Below are 22,500 nucleotides of genomic sequence, written 5' to 3'. Positions count from 1 at the left end.
GGCGTCATTAATTGCATTTTTCATCCCATCATGAAAACCACCACCACCACCACCACCACCATCACCGGCACTTTATTCTTGTTCACTTGTATTCTGGTGCGTGTAATAATCAATTATCTTGTCTCTTGATTTTACCGCTCTTCAATTTTGTCTTTCCAACGTTTTTATTTTCTTTTTTTTTCCCCAATTCTTGCTCCTTGTTTTGTTCCTCTTTTTTTTCTTCTTCCTCCTCTTCCTCTTTCTCCTCTTTCTCCATCCTCCTCTCTTTTGTCTTATTTAATCCTCTGTTTCTATGTTATTTCTCTATTTTTTTTTTTTTTACATGTTATTCTCCTCTCGTCTTGTATTACTCACGCCTCTTCTTAATCTTTCCCTGCTTCATGCTTATTTTTTTTTATTCCTGTTTTCCGCCTCCTCTTCCTCCTCCTTCTCCTTCTCTTCTTTTTTTCTATTCACTGAGTATCTCCTCGCCCTCTTCTTCCTTCAGTTATTCCTCCTCCTCCTCATCCTCCCACTCCTTCATATCTTTCTCCATCTCTTCCTCCTCCCTCCCTCCTCCTACTGTTCCTCCTTCTCTTCATCCTTTTCATAATCTTGAGAAGGTAGGAATTGCTTACGGAGGGATAACAATAAACACGGAAGTTATACATAAATTTTCTGGTGGTCCAAAGGTGCTATATATACATACAATTTATCAAGATTAATTTTTCTTTTCTCCATTCTTTCTCGCCTCTTTTTCTTCCCCTCTCCCTTTGCTTCAGATCCCTCTTACCTCATTCTTTCTTCCCTCGAACCGATACCACGCACTTGTATCAGCGTCGTTAAGGCTCCGATTAGGGTACGGTAATTCATTCCCTGTACAGTAAACATTGATCTGCTCACTCATATACGTGCGTGCGAATGAATGTCTTCCCGTTGTTATTTTTTTCTTATTCTATTCTCTTGATTTATATTCTTATTTGTTTGTTTATGGCTTGTTACTTTTTTCGTTAACTTTTTTTTTTATCTTCGTGTTTTTTTTTTTATGTTATCTTTTCTTGTACAGGTTTATATACTAAGGAGTTTATATTTCCTTCTAAGTGTTTCCTATATCATTTTCTTGTCTCACGAACTCACTGTTAAGTTTATTTTTATACCTGCTTATGTCTCAGTTTTATGATTTCTTCCTTCTTTTATACGCTGTCTTGCATTTACACAACCCACTTTCTTATGTGTCCATTTTAATCATCTTATTACACCAACTCGCTGACAAGTTCATTTATACACCAACCTATGTATGTCTCTATTCCTCAACCAATTTTCTTTCTTCTTTTTATTCAATTTTTTTATACTTATGTTCTTTAATTTTTTTGGTATCCACCCCCACCCTCAGAGTTTCCATTATTCATTTCCTCATTTTCTTCCATTTTTCTGTTCTTCTCAGTGGTCCCCAAGACGCGGTAAGGGTTAGGTGGCTGGGCGTCGCTGCCTTGACGAACAGAGCTTGGCTTTTTGAAGGTGTTCGGTAGTATTGATGCCTCCAGAGTTCCATCACCCTCCCATGAATATTTCCAGCCTCCTCCTCCTCCTCCTCGTCCTCCTCCTTTGACATTCTTTTGAGTCATATGGTTTTATATGCATGAATTTTTTTTTTTCTTATAGTTTTTTCCTTCTCTCTAATTCAGGTTGTAGTGAAATATTGTGTTATTTCTTTATTGTTAGGGTGATGTATTAGTGGTGGTGGTTGTGGTGGTGGTGGTAGTAGTAGTAATAGAAGTAGTAGTAGTAGTTGTTGTTGTTATTGTTCTAGTTTGTAGTTGATTTCGTTGTCGTTATTATTAATTATGTGTTATATACCATGGTTTTTGTTACCATTGTAATCTCTCTCTCTCTCTCTCTCTCTCTCTCTCTCTCTCTCTCTCTCTCTCTCTCTCTCTCTCTCTCTCTCTCTCTCTCTCTCTCTTCTCTTCTCTTCTCTTCTCTTCTCTTTCTCTCCACCTATCCACTTCTCCACCTGCATGAAGTTTTACCCTTTTTTTTCTATCTTTTTTTTTTTTAATCCGTCTCCTATCTTCGATGCCTGTGTTCCCGTCTTCCTCCATTCCCTCCCCTCCGCCGGCCCTCATAACTTAGCCGAGACTCGCGCCCGGGGACTCGTGTATAACCCAAGGTGCTTCTTCAACCTCCTGCCCGGATATAAAACGGGACTTTACTTTTGTCTCGGCCAGAACTAATGTTATTGGACCTGCCTCTCTCTCTCTCTCTCTCTCTCTCTCTCTCTCTCTCTCTCTCTCTCTCTCTCTCTCTCTCTCTCTCTCTCTCTCTCTCTCTCTCTCTCTCTCTCTCTCTCTCTCTCTCTCTCTCTCTCTCTCTCTCTCTCTCTCTCTCTCTCTCTCTCTCTCTCTCTCTCTCTCTCTCTCTCTCTCTTTGCAAATGTATCTGATTGTATGTATTTATGTGTGTGTCTATGTGTACGTGCCAGCCTACCTGTGATGTGTGTGTGTGTGTGTGTGTGTGTGTGTGTGTGTGTGTGTGTGTGTGTGTGTGTGAATGTGCCTTATCTAAACGTTTTATCTCGAAACAGATTTGAGGATTGTCTCTGTTGCGTGTTTTTTTTTTTCTTTCGTCTTCCTCTTTCTCCTCTCTCCCTTTTCTTTCATCTACCTGCCCTGACTTATGTGTCTACTTCTATTCCTTTACTTTTCTTAACAAAGGCAAGTGTGAGGCCGAAATGGTTTCTCTCTCTCTCTCTCTCTCTCTCTCTCTCTCTCTCTCTCTCTCTCTCTCTCTCTCTCTCTCTCTCTCTCTCTCTCTCTCTCTCTCTCTCTCTCTCTCTCTCTCTCTCTCTCTCTCTCTCTCTCTCTCTCTCTCTCTCTCTCTCTCTCTCTCTCTCTCTCTCTCTCTCTCTCTCTCAGTGCCACCACTACACACACTACAGTACGTTAGTGTTCCATCCAACCTTTACGGTTCTTCCATTACTTACTTATTTTTAATTTCTCCTGCGTAATAAAAAGCATATAGTTCTATCTTCTCTCTTCCTTTATTCCTCCTCCATTTCCTTTTCCTTCTCGTCCCACTGTGCCTGAGCTCCCTGTTCCCCTCCCACGCTTGTTTTCTCTCTCCCTCTCTCACTTTCTCTCCCACCCTGCCCGGCCGACCTTCCTCCCTGTCTCCCTCCGTCCCTCCCTCCGAGAATGTGCTCAGGGCCTCAGTAAATAAGGGCCGTCTTGGAATACCAGTTGTTTTCTCGCTAATCTCGCGTCTTCAATTTCGGTCCCAAAATGAAATTGCCTCGAGCCGTCTGAACGCTCGTGCAGACCATCGTAATTTTACCATTAATCTGAATATACCGTCTTTCTTGCCACGGGTTTCTGAGGTCATATAACAAAGCCAGTCTGAGTTAAGGAGGGCGATGCCATGGCTTTGTTGTGTAGGCGCGAGACTCCGGGTAGAGGGAACGAGGAGCGGTGGGCCTCGCGAAGACATCGGAGAGGGTTCCGGTGGGCCTTACTGGAGGCCAAGTCTGAAGGTGACTTTAGGGAGCGACAACTGCGGCCCGTCTGGTATCGAGCTGCCCGGGAAGGGGAAAGAGAACGGAGAGAAGAAGAAACAGGGAAGAATGCCACGTAGAGGTAAAGAAAATGAACGGAAAGAGAAGGAGCGGAGGAAAGGACCATTTAAAAGGCGGAACTGCTAGCCAAACACATTGTTCATACAACACCTGAACGTTTATACGCTTATCTACATTATCACCGAATGTCCAATTCGACTCGTTCCTCTCCCAGACCTATAGCGCTGTTATTTCTCATCCCTCGCCTCACCTACATTAATTCACATTCTTGCCTCCGTGTCTGCAAGAACCGGGAACAAGTACTCGTAAGTAATTAATTAATTAGGTCGTCTTACATGAACAAAAAGTAAAACTTAATAATACTGCTCCCTATTAACTTGAGCCAATTTCTCCCTTCTTGCTGACTTTTTTTTTTAACTGTTTTTGTGAAGTTATATTATTGTTTCCTGTATTTTTGTCCATTTGGTATTAATTTTTCATGATTATTTCTTTTCTTCTGCGGTATTTTTTCATTTATTTTTTTTGAAGATAAAGAAATAACAAAGAAACAGTGTGGCGGTGGTTCAGTCTCAGCTTGGGGCACGTGGTGGATTCCTGCCGCCTCTCTCCCCTTCCTGTGTGGCTTTTTGTTATTCCTGCCGCGTCCTGCCAGCGGCGCCGGCGACCTCTGCCTCTGTGGGTTATCGTCCGTGATGCTTCTCGTGCCGCTGACGAGGCTTGTTGTGGGCTTGCTTTGGCTTCTGTCCGCCTCTGTCTGTGTGCAAGGCTGTCTGTGTCACTGTGTCCTTGTGGCTTTTGTGTGTGTGTGTGTGTGTGTGTGTGTGTGTGTTTCCAAGTATATAGTGTTCCACTTATAAAATCTTTATCCCTGTTTGTGTTTCATGATATCCACCTTTCCATCTGCGAAATGTCGACTCGAAGGTTGTTTCCGTAATGAAAGAACACGGCATGTCGTCGTCACTTGTTTTAAATAAAAATAGGGATTACCTGAAAGCTTTTAATCAAATGATAGTCGATTTTGCAATCAAACCGGAGGAGACAGAAAGACGGAAAAAACAATAGCAGCAAAAACGACAACAATAACAACAATAACAAAAACAAAAACAAAAACAACACTCACTGTCTAGTCTTTATGAATCCTTCTGACTGGTGCTCTAACCTGCCTTTCCTTGAGGCTTTTCTCCTGGATAAAAAGAGGAAACTATTACTGTTATAACTGTTAATTAAGACAAAACCCGATCATGGTCTATTAATAAATGACTGCAGCTCTTGGGGTCGCAGTTCTTCCTGAGGCAGCCGTGTTCCCTGCTCTCTGTGGGGCTGAAGAAGGCAGGGGAGTTAGGTGGACACAGAAGTAAGGATGATGCTGCAGGACGTAATGCAGTGATGGACCAATGGGCTGGTCAGCAGACGTGAGGGTGCGGCGCGGCAGGTAATCGGCTTAATGGAGAGGGAAAGAGTGCTTGCCGCGTGGGAACAAGACACCCGTAGGGAAGAAGAGGCATTACGACACATACTTGAGGGAATGAAAGAGAGAGAGAGAGAGAGAGAGAGAGAGAGATCCCTTGTGAGTGTATGAGTAGGAGACAGAAACTTGTAAATAAAGTGTGGGAAGTGAGGAGGACCACCCAGTAGACACAAGAAGTCTGAAGAAAATATCTCGCCCGTAGTAGAAAATTATCTCTCTTTTGAATCTTCACACCTCGTCCGTATCCCGTGAGCTGCTCGACTATTTCTGTCCGGGGAGATCTGTTGCTGTTCCTGCTGCTGCTACTTCGTCTCCTCCACTTCTCGTCCCTTGATTTTTATCTTCTCGTCTGTACTCTTTTTCACTCTAATCTCTCTCTCTCTCTCTCTCTCTCTCTCTCTCTCTCTCTCTCTCTCTCTCTCTCTCTCTCTCTCTCTCTCTCTCTCTCTCTCTCTCTCTCTCTCTCTCTCTCTCTCTCTCTCTCTCCGTGTGTGTGTGTGTGTGTGTGTGTGTGTGTGGGTGGGTGGGTGTGTGGGTGTGTAGGCGCGCGTCTGTCTTTGCCACTCATCCATCTATATCGTTTTCCGTTTTTAAACTGGTAAATTTACGCTTAGTTTCGTTTATCAATCACTCTGCGCCTCTAAAAGTGGTCATTGTTTAAGCCAAGATGGACTGAGATATACAACTGACCTTTAGAAAACCCGCCTATTTATGCTGACCCGTCCTGTGTGCCCGATAAGAGAGTGCAGATTTGGTTCTCATATTGAAGTGCTGAATTGCTCCTTTTTATATCCTTCCCACAAAGAGCTACAGTGGGCGTTGTGGTAATATATTGCTTTGGACGCTTCGTTTGATGTGATTCTTAAGGTTGCGGTCGAGAGGAGCCAAGGTTTTTTTTTTCTCTTCTAGTGGGAGAGACAAGAGTTACTGCCTGTGTGTTTGTAAGTCCATTATCAAGCTGTAAAACCTCTCTGAGAATGGATACTTAGGATAGATATTCACGTATATTTTTCCCTGAAGGTGTTTAGAGAGAGAGAGAGAGAGAGAGAGAGAGAGAGAGAGAGAGAGAGAGAATTTATTCAAATATTTTACTTATTTGCATACTGTATATCTATCTATCTATCTATCTATCTATACAACATTTATTTATTTATTTTTTTTATTTAATTTAAATTTTATTTTATTTGCTATTTCTTTTAATTTATTTTATATATTTACTTGCGTTTATTTATTTATTTATTTGTGTGTGTGTGTGTGTGTGTGTGTGTGTGTGTGTGTGTGTGTGTGTGTGTGTGTGCGTGTGTGCGTGTGTGTGAGTGAGTGAGGGAGGGTGTGATCGGTTCATTACTCTGGTCTTTGCTCTCTCCGGCACTTGAGTTTGGTAGTCCCGTAAGTCATGGCCCTAAGAAGGCTCTTAGCACCCCTGAGTTTATCTTCAAGGACTCTGGTTCGTATGAGTCTTCATTTGTTACCTTATTACTTTGTTTGCAGTTTATGGAGTACCTTTTTAAGACCATGTTTTTTCTTCCTCTTCCCCAGCTGTACCGTACGGTGGAGAAGATGTGGGGCGGCGGCGCTCCTGGTGGTGGAGGAGGAGGAGGTGGTGGAGGAGGTGGTGGTGGAGGTGGAGGACTGCCTGGTGGTGTAGTGGGTCCTCAACTTGGTGACACTCACACTCATTCAGCGCCTACACAAGACGGCCAGGATGTCAAGATGTCCTGTGCCTCCCCACCACCAGCTACTTCGGCGGCGACGTCTGTCCCTTCAGTCTCAGCCTCGTCCACGCCACCTGCACCACCCACACCCATGGAAACCTCGCACTTACCGGCAATGCTCTCCCAGCTCTCACAAAGCATGAGTGCCGCCGCTGCCAGCATTCAAAGGGACTCCTCGCCTCCCCCCACCTCCAACCACGATACCCCAATCCCTAGCGTCCTCCAGCCAGGCCCTCCCTCGCCCGCGCCCCTGGATTCCTCCTCTTCCCAAGACATGCTTAAGATGGTGAGTACAACGCATTAATTTTTTACTACTTTTTGTTAATAAAAGATCCAGATTTTGAAGTAAGTGATGATTTGCCTGCTTTTTTTTCCATTTAGTTTAAAAAAAAAAATGATGTTTGATTAGATTGTTATGGTGTCATGAAGCAGCAGGCAAGGATGTGTGCTGTGGATAGGTGTCAGTATCTGTATATATCGGAAAATGTTTAGCATTTATAGAGCATTCACTGCCCAGATAATGCACCTCTTGTAATTATGTTGGTGTGTATGAGTATGGTCGACAAAATCAGCTCTATAAAACAAAGAAACTCGACGGCGGTTCACTTACTTTCTTATTTCCTTCACTTATCGCCTCACTAACTCTGATGAAGACGAGTGTCCACTGAAGTAATCGTGAGTCCTGATAATTCCACCATCGTCTTTACTCTCCAGCTTCTCTTACTTCTAGCTCGAATACAGTAGATCATCACAAACAAACTGGTTAAAGTCAAAAAGTCTACAGTTGCTTTTGGTTTTTTGTATGTTTTTGTATTACTTTTCATCGACTCGAATAGCAACAGGAAAATTAGAGAGTCTGGGTTCCGTTTATAAAGTAGGAAGTATCGGTGCTGTTGCGACCATGATAAGATGTTCGTTCTATTGATAGCTCTAAATTACACTGTTTTGCTTCAGATATACACTGCTGTTATTGATATGTTTTTTGGTGCTATTTTGTTGAAGGTGAAGGCAGGCAATGGTCATGGCTATTGGTGTTGGTGGAGGTTGAAAGTTCATTTTCTTGATGGCTGAAAATGGAAATGTTGGATGTTATGTGTGTTTATTATTTTTTTTATTGTTTAGAATTATTTTGTAACTCATCACCCCCGGCCTCGACTTACTTTAATTTTACAGTTCTCTTTTACCTCCTCCTCCTCCTCCTCCTCCTCCTCCTCCTCCTCCTCCTCCTCCTCCTCCTCCTCCTCTTCCTGCTGCTGCTGCTCTCTCCCTCCTCTTCGTCCCCTTCATCCCGGCTCCTCCACTTTTGCCTCCTTTGCCTTCTCCATCTCTTCTAGTTTTTATGCAAGTTTTCCTTCCTTCTTTCTTTCTTTTCTTTTTTTAAGCGCAGTCTTTCCACTCCCCCCAGGCGCTCATTCAATTTTCCTTTTGCCATCCCCCCAGATTTTAGTTATCAAGCGTTATCCTCAGCTCCCTTTTGCCTCTGCTATCCTCCTCTGCTTTCCTTTTGTTGCATGTTAGCTTCCTATCACCCTTGGCGCTTACTCCATTTTTTCCCTCTCCCTGCACTCGTTTCATTCGCCATCTATTGAGTCTCTTTATTGTTATTCTTTCTCTGTGACTTCTCCTCCCCTTATGTTCTTTTTTATTTTGGTGGAGGTGGTAGTGGTAGTGGTGGGGGTGCCTTCCTGCCTGCCCGTCTTTCTCTCTCTCTCTCTCTCTCTCTCTCTCTCTCTCTCTCTCTCTCTCTCTCTCTCTCTCTCTCTCTCTCTCTCTCTCTCTCTCTCTCTCTCTCTCGCTTTCACTCTCCCTTTTTCCATTAATTCTCCCACTTACACAACCCCTTTTTGTCCCCCCACGTTCTATATTTTAATCGACAATATCCACTTCCATGTGTTCTCTTTCCTTTCTCCCCTCTCTTTAACAAAAGGCCTTTCCCCTCGTTTCATTTTCTCACGATATTTTCATGCTGGGTATTTTCTTCTGTCCTCCACTCCCGCTCCCTCCGTCCCTCCCTCCCTCGACACCGCCCTGTGACCGGAGCTGAGAATGGACAATAAAAGGAGAGGTTGGAATATAGACGTATTCTCCCTCCTCATTATCCACTCTCGGCCGCTGAGGGCAGAAAAAAATCATAGATGAACAGAAAGAAAGGGAACCAGAAGTACCGTATAAAAACAGTAGCATGCGCGTACAAGAACCATTATTTTTTGTTTCTTCGGCTTTCCTTCTTCTTCCATTTCCTTTCCCCCCCTGTCTGCAGTTGGTAAGGAAATATTCTGTGAAATCGGAGGGAAAAACAGAGATTGCTGGTTGTTATTGGAGGGAGGAAAGATAAGATGGGGCGAAGGCAAATATTACTCCGTCCTCCCCCTTCTACCGCGGCAGCGCCCTCCATCGCCCTCGGGTCCTGCCAAGATATACGTAGGCCGGTCTGTGCAGGTTTATGGCTGTGGTTTATAGCCGCTCGTAGAGGCAGCGCGGAGGAGTCTTGGGGATGGTGGTGGAGAGTCAGAGGAGCAACTGCACAGAGACGACATGGGGTAAAGAAAGCCCACCATTGGTTTGCTTCTATTTTTCCCATTCACTAATTGACTGAAGGTGTGATATTTCAGAAGTGAGGAGCTCAAGTGATGCAAGTTTCTAAGGGATTGAATGATCAGGGACAGGTATTCAGTATTTGTATTTCTCTCTTGGCTGGTGTTTCTCTGAGGTTGGAAAACACTTCAGAGAGAGAGAGAGAAAGAGGAACAGAAAGAGGGGTGAGAGCGAGAGGGGTTAGAAATTTCATCTCAAACTTTGATGGCCACGAAAGTTGTTAGAGGCTGTCCTTGGTAATATCGTTTTGTTTTCCTCCGTGTGTGTGTGTGTGTGTGTGTGTGTGTGTGTGTGTGTGTGTGTGTGTGTGTGTGTGTGTGTGTGTGCGCGCGCGCGTGTGCGTGTGTTCGTAGCTCCTGCAACCGATGCGCTGCCATACTTGTCCTCGCAAAAGTGTCATCACCAATACTGCCATGTCGCCAAAAAAGGCAAAAAATCAAGCGGGAGCGACGTCAGAATGTGCTTTGAGTGATCGCCAAATTGTACACGCCAATTTTCCCTTTCCGGCGCGCAGTGCACCTCCCCCCAAGCACCCGCGCCTCGCAGACCCACTGTGTTAGGCGGTAATAAGGCCGTCGCGCTGTAATTTCTAAAACGCACTATTGCCTAACTCAAGGACTGTTTAACTCGAGGCCATCTTTTTACCATCTGCCACACGGTACCTCCGCCTCGACCCATTTAGGCGAACCATTTACCGCTGGCTTACTATACGAGCACCGAGGATTCGAGAAACCAATTATCCGGGAATGAGAAATGGTTAATCTGAGGTCTTTTGCAGGCGGAAGACGCGGGAGTGGGGTGCAGATGCCAGGGCCAAGGCCGTGCCGTCTTGCATATCCTTTTCTTGTAATAAAAAAGTATGATATATGAAGAAAATCTGCTATTTTTTTTGCTTTCGGTGACTTGTAGCGGGGGCGGGAGAAGATATGGCGGTAAGCAAGGACTTAAATGTGTTTCCCGTCCCAGTTAAGGTTTCATAACTTCCCTGCAAGACATGTGCCATATGGAGCCACTCGAGGGCGGCATTGTTCAGTGTTTTGCTCCCAGTCAGCGTAACACCGGCGTCTGTGTGGTCGCCGGAACTAGACTGTCAGCCACCCGCCCACGCCGCCCCCCAGCTACACCAACTCGTCTCCACCGCGTGACAGCGAAAAACCTCCGGGGAGGAGTGACGGTGACAGGGAGTGCATTTATCTTATATTTAAACGAGGGCGATAGGACAGCAATCTTAAACGGGAGAGCTTGGAGGGCGTGTGGGGTGACATGTGACGCCATATCCAGTGACATGTGCCTCACTGTCTGTTCCGTGACGTACAACTTTTGCTTGGTAACATGTGTGTCTGCAGTGGCGGAGTGTCTGCCGCCTCTCCGCGTAGGGACGTGTGACCTTGTGCATGACGAAATGTGTAATAGGGAAGACCCAGCCACTGAGTGATGAATGAGTGGACTGACCCACAAACCCACGAGAGAGAGAGAGAGAGAGAGAGAGAGAGAGAGAGAGAGAGAGAGAGAGAGAGAGACGGAGTTATGCAAGAAGCTTCCTAATTGGTAACACGTTTGCATTACATCACATTTCGTTTGGAGCTCTCATGAAGCAAAACCACTGTTTGTCACCGTTAAAAAATTATAGCCCATGTATATGTAAAGAATGTGCAGATGCCTTTGCTCAGAAAGTAGCGTTGTTGATTTTGTGTATTATGCATCTAGTGAAGGACATAAATACTGTAAATCAATTAGCTGTGCGGCCAGAGCTCAGTGATAGCGTAATCTCTCCCCGCCTCAATCCACGAGTACAGGTTCAGGTGTGCAGTGGAAAGGAAGATCTTCCCCACGGAGCGTGCGCCGTGGCCCCGCGTATTAAAACCGGATTTTCTTAGTGCAGATTTCTGTAGAAAAGTCCGAGGAACATTGAGGGCTTAACTTTCACTCCAGATTTTGTCCCCCTTTCCCCAAAAATGAAAGGTAGGGAAAAAATGTGAAAGGCCATATCCTTTTCCTTTGTTCGCCTCCATCTCCCTTCCACTACGCCGCCACCCCTCTCTCACCTCTCCCCTCACTCAAAGCAGCTACTAGCCTCTCCCTTCCCCTCACTCAAACCAGCTTCAGCTCTCTCCTCTACACTCCAAAGCAGTTTCAGTTTCGGTTTGCTTCTCACTTACACGCTCACTCATTCGTCCAGTTGTTTCAATTACCCTCTACCACACAAATAGGTGAGCAAATCTCTCTCTCTCTCTCTCTCTCTCTCTCTCTCTCTCTCTCTCTCTCTCTCTCTCTCTCTCTCTCTCTCTCTCTCTCTCTCTCTCTCTCTCTCTCTCTCTCTCTCTCTCTCTCAAGACAGACAGTCACACACACACACACACACACACACACACACACACACACACACACACACACACACACACACACACACAGAGAGAGAGAGAGAGAGAGAGAGAGAGAGAGAGTCCGTCTGATTCATTGCTAGAAGAACTCGATCCCTCGTTGATAGATCACTAGCTTTGTCTCCATATATTATACTATATCCCGTCCTCCTCCTCCTCCCCCTCTTCCTCCTCCTCCTCCTCCTCCTCCTCCTCCTCCTCCTCCTCCTCCTCCTCCTCCTCTCTTTTTCTTCTTCTTCTTCTTCTTCTTCTTCTTCTTCTTCTTCTTCTTCTTCTTCTTCTTCCTCCTTTTGCTGCTGTTCTTTCTTCATATCCTTCCCGTCTTCCTTCACACCACAATGCTCCTCTCAGAATCATCATAGTTTTGTAGTTTTTTTTTTTTTGTGTGTGTCTGTTTATTTTCTATTAGTATCTATATATTCGTCACTTTTACTCATCTCATGCTAATCTTAATTAATTTTTCCCTCATATTCTCTCTCTCTCTCTCTCTCTCTCTCTCTCTCTCTCTCTCTCTCTCTCTCTCTCTCTCTCTCTCTCTCTCTCTCTCTCTCTCTCTCTCTCTCTCTCTCTCTCTCTCTCTCTCTCTCTCTCTGTTCCTTCTGTTTGATGTGCTTCCCTCATATTCCCGGATTAAATCCCTTCCATTGATGTTTTCTCTCACTCTTCCTCACGTATTTGTCTTGCGTCCATCATTACTTATCTTCCTATTTTCTTTTCATTTCACCCACTCTCCCTTCCCCCGGCTGGCTGTCTTCTCTTTCCCATGCCGTCATTATTAAATTCTTTCTCCTCCCCCCAACACGTAATTTTCAGCACAACTTTATATTATTTCTTCCGTTTATACCCTTTCACTCCTTCCTCATCATTATCTTCCTTCCTGTCATACTTACGTTATCATGACTTACATTAATCTCGTTCTCCCTACATCTTGCATTCTTTCATTTCGTTCAGTCCACATTTCCCCTCACATCCCCTCGCCTTGTCCCACCAGACCACTACTCCCTCCCTCGGTACTCTACCTTCTAGCATTCCTTCCTCAACCCTCTTCCTTTCCATGTTTCATTTCCTTTCTCAGCTTTCCCCTCGTCTAAGATACCAAGCGTTCTCGTCTACTCCTCCCTTCCCTTCCCCTGCGTAAGGTGAATCCCCTGCCTCTCCTTCCCCTCGTCTCCCCATAGAACGCGCGGGGAAGGTAGCGTCGGCGCCACCAACACTCCCCGCGCCCGCCCGTCCGTCCTAAATTTAACTTCTTGCAAGCACATCGCCAAACACACTGACAGGCGGAAACTGCAGGGCGGAGAGGCACTGAGCCGTTCATATTGGGCTTGGGTGGCGAGGGTGAGTGAGGGGGAAAAGGGGAGCAAGGGGAGGTGGGTTGAGTCGGTTGGTTAGAGGGGGGGTTAAGGAGGACGAGGAAGGGTGAGGGCGGTAATCCCAGAGCTGGCACGTACGCCCACAACCACCCACTCTCACCCATACCACATCACCACTCACACCACCACCATCACCACCAGTACCGCGACTACAGCTTACTCTCCTCACCACTGCCCATTACCTTGACCTATCAGCGCCTCCACCGCCCCCACCACCACCACCAGCGCCACTAACACCTTCACTGCACCTTCTGACAACTTACAAAGATACCCACCCAGGTCGTTCAACTTGATTTCAGCACCTCTCTCTCTCTTTCTCTCCTCTCTTCCGCACTTCCTTTCCGCACACTTATCATCTTGTTCCCCTGCAGTGCAATTATCGTCAAATGATCTAATATACCTTTCAACTTCTGCTATTTTCCCCTCACTCTAGCTACCTTGCACCCTGACTGACCAGTAGGAAACATTAGCTACACCTCTCTCTCTCTCTCTCTCTCTCTCTCTCTCTCTCTCTCTCTCTCTCTCTCTCTCTCTCTCTCTCTCTCTCTCTCTCTCTCTCTCTCTCTCTCTCTCTCTCTCTCTCTCTCACTGAACCGTCCTGAAGCATACATACACTACACCAGTACTCCCCTCCTGGTACACACCGAGCATACAGCTTCCTTACACCTCGCCAACTCAGAGATAGGGCTGCCAAAACCCGTCACTCATCCGGCTAAACCACAGTCACCACACCCAGCCACACCCAGGCCCGCTTACACTCCTCTCCTCTCTTCCGTTTATAGCTGAAGTTGCCCATTCACACCTTAACACACACACACACACACACACACACACTGTCCAGCCATGCTCTCCATATTGCCCTCTTCCTCCTCCTCTCAGCCCTTCCGTGTGTCTTTCACCTTGAACATCATTTCTCTTTCCTCTTTCCTTGGATCATCCTTCCTTACATCTTCTATCCTCTGTCTGTTTGTCTTTGTAGCTATCAGTTTGTCTGCCTATCCGTTTGTGGGTCTGCGTGTATGTATGTTTGCGTCAGTCTCTCTCTCTCTCTCTCTCTCTCTCTCTCTCTCTCTCTCTCTCTCTCTCTCTCTCTCTCTCTCTCTCTCTCTCTCTCTCTCTCTCTCTCTCTCTCTCTCTCTCTCTCTCTCTCTCTCTCTCTCTCTCTCTCTCTCTCTCTCTCTCTCACACACACACACACACAAATACATCATTGTGGTTGGTGAGAGATTTATGTTTGATACAGTTTCTATTCTAATCATTAACATCATTAGGGTTATCACTTATCATTAGCATTAGACACTAAACATCCCTCGTGGCCCCGTCGCTTTCACCACCTCCACTACCACCACCAAAACAACCCTTCAGCCCTTGCCGCTCTTTCCCCTTCGCTCCCCCATCCCCTTCTCGCCTCCGGTCAGTGCCAGCTAGCGGTGCCTCCCCTTGACTCGCCGCCTCCTCTACACAAGCGCCTCGCCTCTCTTCGCTGCCCTCCTCTGCTCCGGGTCTTGTCCGGCGCCTGGCTGGTCACCGCTTCGTATCCCGCTTCTTTTTTTTTACTTTATACCACTTACCCCTTTCTTGTTTTCACCCTGGTTCCTTTTGAAATGGTCAGCAGCAAACGGGGAAAAAATAAGGCAGGGAAAGTATACCATAATGAACATTGGGAGGGCAAAAGTGAGCGATGTTTCCGCCAAGGACTTGATCGTTGCCTGAGTGACTGTCAATAAGATTTTTCTCTATCTTTTTTTCTTCTATCAGCCAGCGCATTTCCTCTATCCTCACTCTTCTCTCTCTTCCTAGTAGATTGCAATTACTGTATATTTGACCTCAGTTTTCCTGCTCTCCCTTACCACCTGCTGATTGTCCCGCATTGCCACCCGTGCTCTCCTTCTCTCTCCTCCCAACGCTCCAAGATGCTCATTGTGACGTAGGGGGACTTTGGTCGTTTTTACCCCGGAGGAACAGGTGAGGGGACCGAGGGAACGCAAGGGAAGAGGAGAGGAGAGGAGAGGGAAGAGTACGAGGAGGCGAGCGAGGACGAGGCGGAGTTGAGGACTCGTATTGATTAAACATAAACTCTACACAGCTGGTTGAACTCTCACATAAAAATTATTGGTATAAATTAAGCACAACGCTGATAACTGCATTACTGTGAGGCTCAGATAATATAATAATAGAAAAAGGCATCATCAAAATACACACGTTATTTAATCCAACAAAAGATTAAAGGAGTAAAATAACTTGCAAAACACAGCTCTGGAATGCTGCTCGGCACATTTTATTACTCAATAATCGCCGTTTTCCCGGGGTTATGAGGCGACCCGAATTCTCAAAATGCTCCTCATGTTTCCGTCAATTACACCAGACCCGCCTCATAAGGCTCGGCCCAAAAATGGTTGTGAGTTAGATTCTTGAATTAATTTTGTGAGTGATTATCTCCACAATGAGTGCCATTTTATGAAGGAATTCGTAGTGTAGTATGTTGCCGTGTATTAAAGGTAATTATCGTATTCGACGCTATGCCGGCTCTCGCGGAAAACATCGAGCCATCATTGGGCCGGGGAGGAATCTATCGGGTTATCACTGGGTCGAGGAGGAACTCTGCTAATAACATAAAGTTGACTTATGGGAACGCGCGCCCCCTTCCTCCATCGTCCACTCAAATGGTCTCACACAATACACAGGACGCACATTTATCTTTCACGTCTGCAGGGCGAGCAAGAACACAGGGGATGCGTCTCTCGCTTGCTGCACGCACACACTTACTCATTCACACACATACACATTCACTCACACACACACACACACACACACACACACACACACACACACACACACACACACACACACACACACACACACACACACACACACACACACACACACACACACACACACACATTCAGGTTCTGTAGAGAAGCACTTAGTATATATTCGAGCTGGTGGGAGGTCATGTGATTCTCTTACAAGCATCACTTTTGTTTTTTAGTGTGTGTGTGTGTGTGTGTGTGTGTGTGTGTGTGTGTGTGTGTGTGTGTGTGTGTGTGATCAAGTGTGTGCGCTTGAGCCTCGCTGGGCCGGGACAGTGATGGGGAAGCCAGGCAGTGTTTGGGTTAGCCTGAGAGGGCAGATGTGGTGGAGGGAAGGAGCGGCCTTGTTGCTCTTACACTTGTCCTGCGATGTCCGGAATGATGCGATGAGGGCGAACATGCATGAGACCAACACGAGGGAGCGAGACTCACTGTCAAGGCATCTGGGTTCTGGGACTCCTAGACAACTTTCAGATATATGGTACCTCTTTTTTGTTTCCTTTCCTGAGAGTGACCCGCTTTCCTTCCTTACCGGGACTAACTTTATCGTAGTTTTTGTTGGTGAAGTCCATTAAAGCCAGTGGCAGTTTAGGTGGGTATGTAGGGCGGCGAAGGGAGGCCAGTGGTCAGGGCGACGTGTTGTTGGCAGGAAAGGGGGACAGAAGGGGACGTGGCGGGACGGGTGGCACATGAAAGGGTGGCAGAATGGGGGGGCATAAAAAGTGTGGATGGTGCGGTAAGTGGCGTATGATGGGGCATTACGCTCTCCGCGGTGCCCCCTTGCAGGCCATTGTGCGTGTAGTATGCGTGCCCCCCGCTTGTGTGCGTGTATGAATGAAGTGCACGTTTTGGAAGTGCTTGTTTGTGCTTGTGTCCATCTACCTACCTGAGCGCGCGTGCGTTTGTGCCTGGACACGTGCGTGCGTGTGCTCATTTTTAACCATTCAGGCGTTTACTCCTACACCGTTTTATTTCTGTCCCTTAAGTGTGATGTAAATATTCCTTCGTGTTGGAAGTTCATTTGAGCATGAAGGAGATTCTTCGTATATGAATAAGTTTATAAGTAAACCCGTATGTTTGTTTGTACTCCATCTGGTGCCCGGCTTCCCTTCACACACAGGGAGCCACGCCCTGCCGTCCCGACCGCCGCCTTGGAGACAAATTATGCCACACAGTGCTACTCCCTTGGCACCGCCAGTGAGCGAGAGAGTCTTGAGGAGATATGCGCAGTAAAGTTTGCCGAGGTGTCACCGAACCCTTGCCTTAAGGTCACCCCACACTATAGATGCATAGACTATTAATCTTGATCGCCATAATCATTAACTGTTAAGACATGAAAGGTAAAAGTAAGATTTTGCCCTTTCAACTACGGCTGCGATACATATTGTTTTGATAACCTGAAACAGTGGTCGCTGCCGCAACGCACAGCCAAACTCGTTTGTATTGTGTTCGTCTCACCTCTTAAACTGTGCTCATTTGTGTGTCTGCTGTTCACGTTCATTCATCCTTTGTTCCCCGCAGTCTTAAAGCTGATTATGCCAGGATATATTCACTTTTGAGGCAAGATCAGTTTCACAAAGACGTTGGAAAATTTATCAAGTGAAGCCCTGCAGACACTCATGATGTGATTTTTTTTCTTTGTGTGTGTAAACTGATGTGTCCTTTGTCGGCTTTGCGACAGAGTACCTCCCATAACATACGATTCTTTTGTAGTGTTAATTAGATTTACAATCTTGTATTTGAGTAGAGCTGTGCATGGGGATAGTGAGTTTTGGTACCCTGTGGTATAGGGCGTCTAGTATCGCGTTGGGGCATGGCGAAGATTGGCACTAGTGCGAGGTGCCGGCCCAGTGCCAAGTGGGCCGGGCTTCGTGCATGCGGACGAGTTCTGATGATTCTTATTTATGTTTGTTAGGCAACTTAAAAACACGGTATTGGAACTTCATTTATTGTTTATCACGTCTACGCAGCTGGTAACTGTTGCCGCCGCCTGATCAGTCTTAATCTCTAATTAATAGAATTATTTTCACGATTAACGAGTGTATTCTGGGGTCTGACTAACGGATAAAAAGTTGCTGATGTGAGCGCACCGTGTTGTCGTGCTTACCATGTGTTCAGATGAACATTTGGTGGGAACGACAGTCAGAAGGCGACGGCAAAGCAAAGCTCTGGGAGGGCGCCGTCCCCCCGTCGCAAGAAAGCAAGCAGACCAACACTATTTTTAGCAATATGCACCCCAACCCTGCTTGCGTGCCCTGCTGCTCGCTGTATCTCACTGAATTTCGTGCAACTTTTCCATTCTGCTCTCCGCCGTGCCCACAGCCTGGATGAGGTTAGCTCTCTGCGATACTACTAACAACATGACATATTTTCTTCCTTGACAAAATTCTGGGAAATTTTCAAGCCAAAGTAAATTCTGGCGAGGAAAATGAGTATTGTATTTGAACAAGGTCAAAGCGTAGTGTTCACTTGCATCGCATTCGCTTGCATGCGAACAGGAAGGCGGATAAGCATGGCAGCTGCAGACCTCTGAATGCACAGGATAATGTTACAGAAGCAGCAGTAGCGACCACATCGGGCAGCAGGCAGACAGAGCAGGCTAGCAGACGAACACAACAAGTAGTAAGGAAAACCCTCGCTGCCTGCTCTTACGAGTTGGCAACAAAAATTTCCCGGAAAAGCAGGAGTTTCAAGTGATGAACATTTACTTTTAATTATCCTTCATCCTGTGTATTTCCGTAGCGGCGAGCGTCCTTATGATGCACTCGTGTGACGGCTACACTGGTGGTCAGCACCTACAAGGACACACTCAAGGACGAGGCAAGGAGGGGGTTGCGAGGGAGGGCGCGTAGTTTATGGCACCCTCACAGCAGTTTGGGAGAGAGTGGCGGTGGCACGACACCACCAAGCGTGCTTGGGAGTACCCACCCAACGGAAGCGAGGTCGTATGCAAGACTTGCTCGTCGGGTCTTCGTCCAACGAAGAAGTTCATATCTCAAGGTCATCGCCCACCTGGAGAGGTTTTATATAATACGTACATCTGCATTACTAACACTGAAGGGTAGATATTGAACTTGATGGATTGCTGATTATATCTGTGCGTCTGGATTGACGTGAATGTTGATTTTATGTATGTTTGCGACACTATGCGACCAAACGTGTTTTATTGAGAGAATGGACAGGTGTTTGTTTTAGGAAGAAATGTGTAGGTTGTATAATGAAGAGCTGGGGCGGAAAAAAAATAAGAATGCGCGAGGCCATTGGTGGACCGGTGAGGTAAAGGAGAAGGGGACCAGGCCGAGCACAGGGAAAGAGAACCATAAACACCAACAGCCTCAGGATCGTCAACAGTAAACGCCTTAACGACGCGACCCTCGTCTCACCGTCTTTATTGACCAACCATCCCACGGCGGTGTTGCAGTGCGGACGTAAAGCCAGACACTTGTTTATCGGGACGACTGGCATCTCAGGGACACGTTAACAGCGGCTGGGTTTGCTTGTTGAAGTTTACCTCAAGGCTGGCGGCGCGTAGTAGTTAATGGGACTGTAGATGAGGAAGATGTAAGACATCAACTGCTCTCTCTACATGACGTGAGTGGTTGGTGTGTACTGACGAAGGTTGATTAATCAAAGTGGGATAAGGTGGAAGTTTTCCGTGTGGTGCTGCATCTTAGGATTAGCGTTGAGGGAGAGCGTGACAGAACTTCCCTCATGACCCTCATCCCGCCCAGAGCCCAGCGCAGAGACGCCTAAACCCTTCTCTTGTCGATCAGCAGCTACTGAACTCCCCAAAACAAGAGCGTCGTGAAATAATACACGTATCGGATTACGGATTTGTTTTGAGCTAGGCGCTGCCGGATCCTGGGAGAGAAATGTCTCCTCCGCTGAGCCTTAGAAAACAGGATTATGTTGTTACGTAGCGGCAGGACTCGTCGCCAGCCCGACGTGTGGGAGAACAATGCAGGCGTTGATTATCTGACTGTAACCCACACTGTGATGACGTCATGCCTGTCCCGGTGAGGGGTGAAGGAACAGGCAGCGGGCTGAGTGACAGTCTGGGTAGGGAGGAGGAAGAGGAGGAGGAGGAAAACGAAGGGAGGGATGAAAGAAGCAAGATAACAAAGGAAATAGGAACTGTGATTACTGCATTTCGCCATAGAAAAATAATACAAATAAGAACGTAAGTGTTGCTGAAAAGACATTGTTGATAAACTTAATTCAGATGATAGAAAGCTTTATTGTTCAGCTTCGAATCAAGACATGAGCTCATATCCTGTGTGTGTGTGTGTGTGTGTGTGTGTGTGTGTGTGTGTGTGTGTGTGTGTGTGTGTGTGTGTGTGTGCGTGCGTGCGTGCGTGCGTGCATGTATTGTGTGTGTGTGTGTGTGTGTGTGTGTGTGTGTGTGTGTGTGTGTGTGTGTGTGTGTGTGTGTGTGTGTGTGTGTGTGTGTGTGTGTGTGTGTGTGTGTGTGTGTGTGTGTGTGTGTGTGTGTGTGTGTGTGTGTGTGTGTGTGTGTGTGTGTGTGTGTGTGTGTGACCCACGATAATTCAGCATTTCGTCAACATTTTTGCCCCTTTATCCCGCAGTCGTATGGAGTTGACTGCCGTTAGCATTTATCTTGTCTCGCCTGTGGTCGGATTGCTCACTTCCGGCTGGCTCCGTCCTCCCCCAGCATGTGTGGTAGGGAGGCAGCTTCCTTATTTAGAATTAGAGGAAGTGTGCCGTGAGTAGGAAGAAAAATAGAAAGTGACTGGGGAATGAAGAGGAAGTAGGGAACGGACGGAGGGTGGGTGGATTGGGAGGGAGCGAAAATGAAGGTATTGTAGGAGTAGGGGACGTAGTAGGTGTAGGGTAGAAGGAAGAAGAAAAGGGGAGATGAGAGTGAAGGGAAGAGAGAAATCAGAGCAGGAGGTAGAAGGGGGATGAAGGCGACAAGAAAGAGGAGCGTGTAGTACGACAGACTAGCAGGTGGACGGGCGGAAGTCGAAGCTGGTGTGTTAAGAGGCTGAAGCAAAGAGTGGCGTGTGCGGCAGGAAGGTGTGAGTTGGCAGTGCAAAGGTGAAATCATTACCGAGAAGAGTGACAAGAGCTTGGTTTGAGAGGGCAGGGACTCCGGCTTGTTTAGACCAGTGAAAGACGGAGAGAAAAGAAAGGGAAGAGAAATGAACTGATGCTCACTGGGGAAGAATGGGCAGCTTCTCAAGGTCACTCACTCGTGGTAGCAACAACATTTCTCACATGGATATCACATCTTGTCAGGTGATGCTTATTCCCATAACAACAACGTATTAAAAATGTAATATCTTACTGTCATATTAGATTCACCCTCTAACACATGCATTCATACACATAAACACGCACACATGCACACACACACGCACACAGGAGCTCCATGCCATACCACTAAGCCACAGTAATGTAGTAACTCTCCCGCCAGCGTGCGTGTCTGCATACCGGAACACCCCGCGTCTGTCATATAACGATGGGGTACTTCTGTCTTATTTAATTATGTGCAGAGGAAAAATGGAAGCTCCCCCTGCCGGCCATGGTTACCGGGCCTCGCTCCGCATTGAGGTGTGCTTCCCCGCCCCCTGCAGCGGACCGCGGGTGCAGGTAGGGTACGACCGCAAAAATAGTGTGTTACGACCGTGTGCTGGAGGCTCTCTACCCCCTCTCCCATCCCACCATATATAACCCCACCTCTCTCTCTCTCTCTCTCTCTCTCTCTCTCTCTCTCTCTCTCTCTCTCTCTCTCTCTCTCTCTCTCTCTCTCTCTCTCTCTCTCTCTCTCTCTCTCTCTCTCTCTCTCTCTCTCTCTCTCTCTCTCTCTCTCTCTCTCTCTCTCTCTCTCTTGTGCGTTTTCTTCTCGTTTGAGGCATGTCTTGCTAATTATCCATACATTCATCTTTAAATGTCCTTGTCGTCTGGACGCCTCATTTTGATATGCTTGAGGCGCAGCTCGTTTTTGTCTCGTAAACACAGCAAAAAACGACACTCGTGTTTTTTCAAGTAAATTCATGAGTGTCAAGTAGACCAATTCGTTTGCCCTCTGAGATTTTTTACTTAATATTTTCTTATATTAGCTTCAGTATTCATACCCTGAGATTATGTTTATAAAAATATTAATGCCTGATTTGACAATTTGTCTCTATAAACATGAAAGATTCGTAAATGATTTAAATATATATATATTTTTTTTCAAGGTTCATTTTGTACTTTGTTTCTATTATGAGAATTTGTGTTTAAGCATAAAAAGCTAATAAGAATTTGTAAGGCATTTAAAGATTAACCAGTGCTTATGTATTTTTGAAGGTCCATTGTGTTGTGCGTGACTCAATGTGAGGACGTAATATTATTGTGTCAGAAGGACGCCGCGGTGACAACCTGATATTTTTAGCTGTGCTCGTTCTCGTTGTGTGCATGTGTGTGTGTGTGTGTGTGTGTGTGTGTGTGTGTGTGTGTGTGTGTGTGTCTGTGTCTGTGTTTCACTGTTTGATCTGCTGCAGTCTCTGACGAAACAGCCAGACGTTACCCTACGGAACGAGCTCAGAGCTCATTATTTCCGATCTTCGGATAAGCCTGAGACCAGGCACACAACACACACCGGG

General features: G+C 46.4%; 1 protein-coding gene across 2 annotated transcripts in view; it reads left to right on the top strand.

Annotated features, from left to right (window-relative positions):
* The window catches only part of LOC123498943 (zinc finger protein 384-like), a 426,364-nt gene that overhangs the window by 40,715 nt on the left and 363,149 nt on the right, over positions 1 to 22,500 (top strand). For both annotated transcript variants that reach the window (XM_045246519.1, XM_045246520.1), the window contains exon 2: positions 6,558 to 7,019. In XM_045246519.1, the coding sequence (XP_045102454.1) occupies positions 6,558 to 7,019 (462 nt within the window). The remainder of the gene's footprint in view (positions 1 to 6,557; positions 7,020 to 22,500) is intronic.

The sequence above is a fragment of the Portunus trituberculatus genome, chromosome 48 (assembly GCF_017591435.1).
Source record: "Portunus trituberculatus isolate SZX2019 chromosome 48, ASM1759143v1, whole genome shotgun sequence".
NCBI classification, from domain to species: Eukaryota; Metazoa; Arthropoda; class Malacostraca; order Decapoda; family Portunidae; genus Portunus; species Portunus trituberculatus.
The sequence above is the reverse complement of the archived record's forward strand: the minus strand, read 5'-3'. Positions and strand labels throughout refer to the sequence as shown.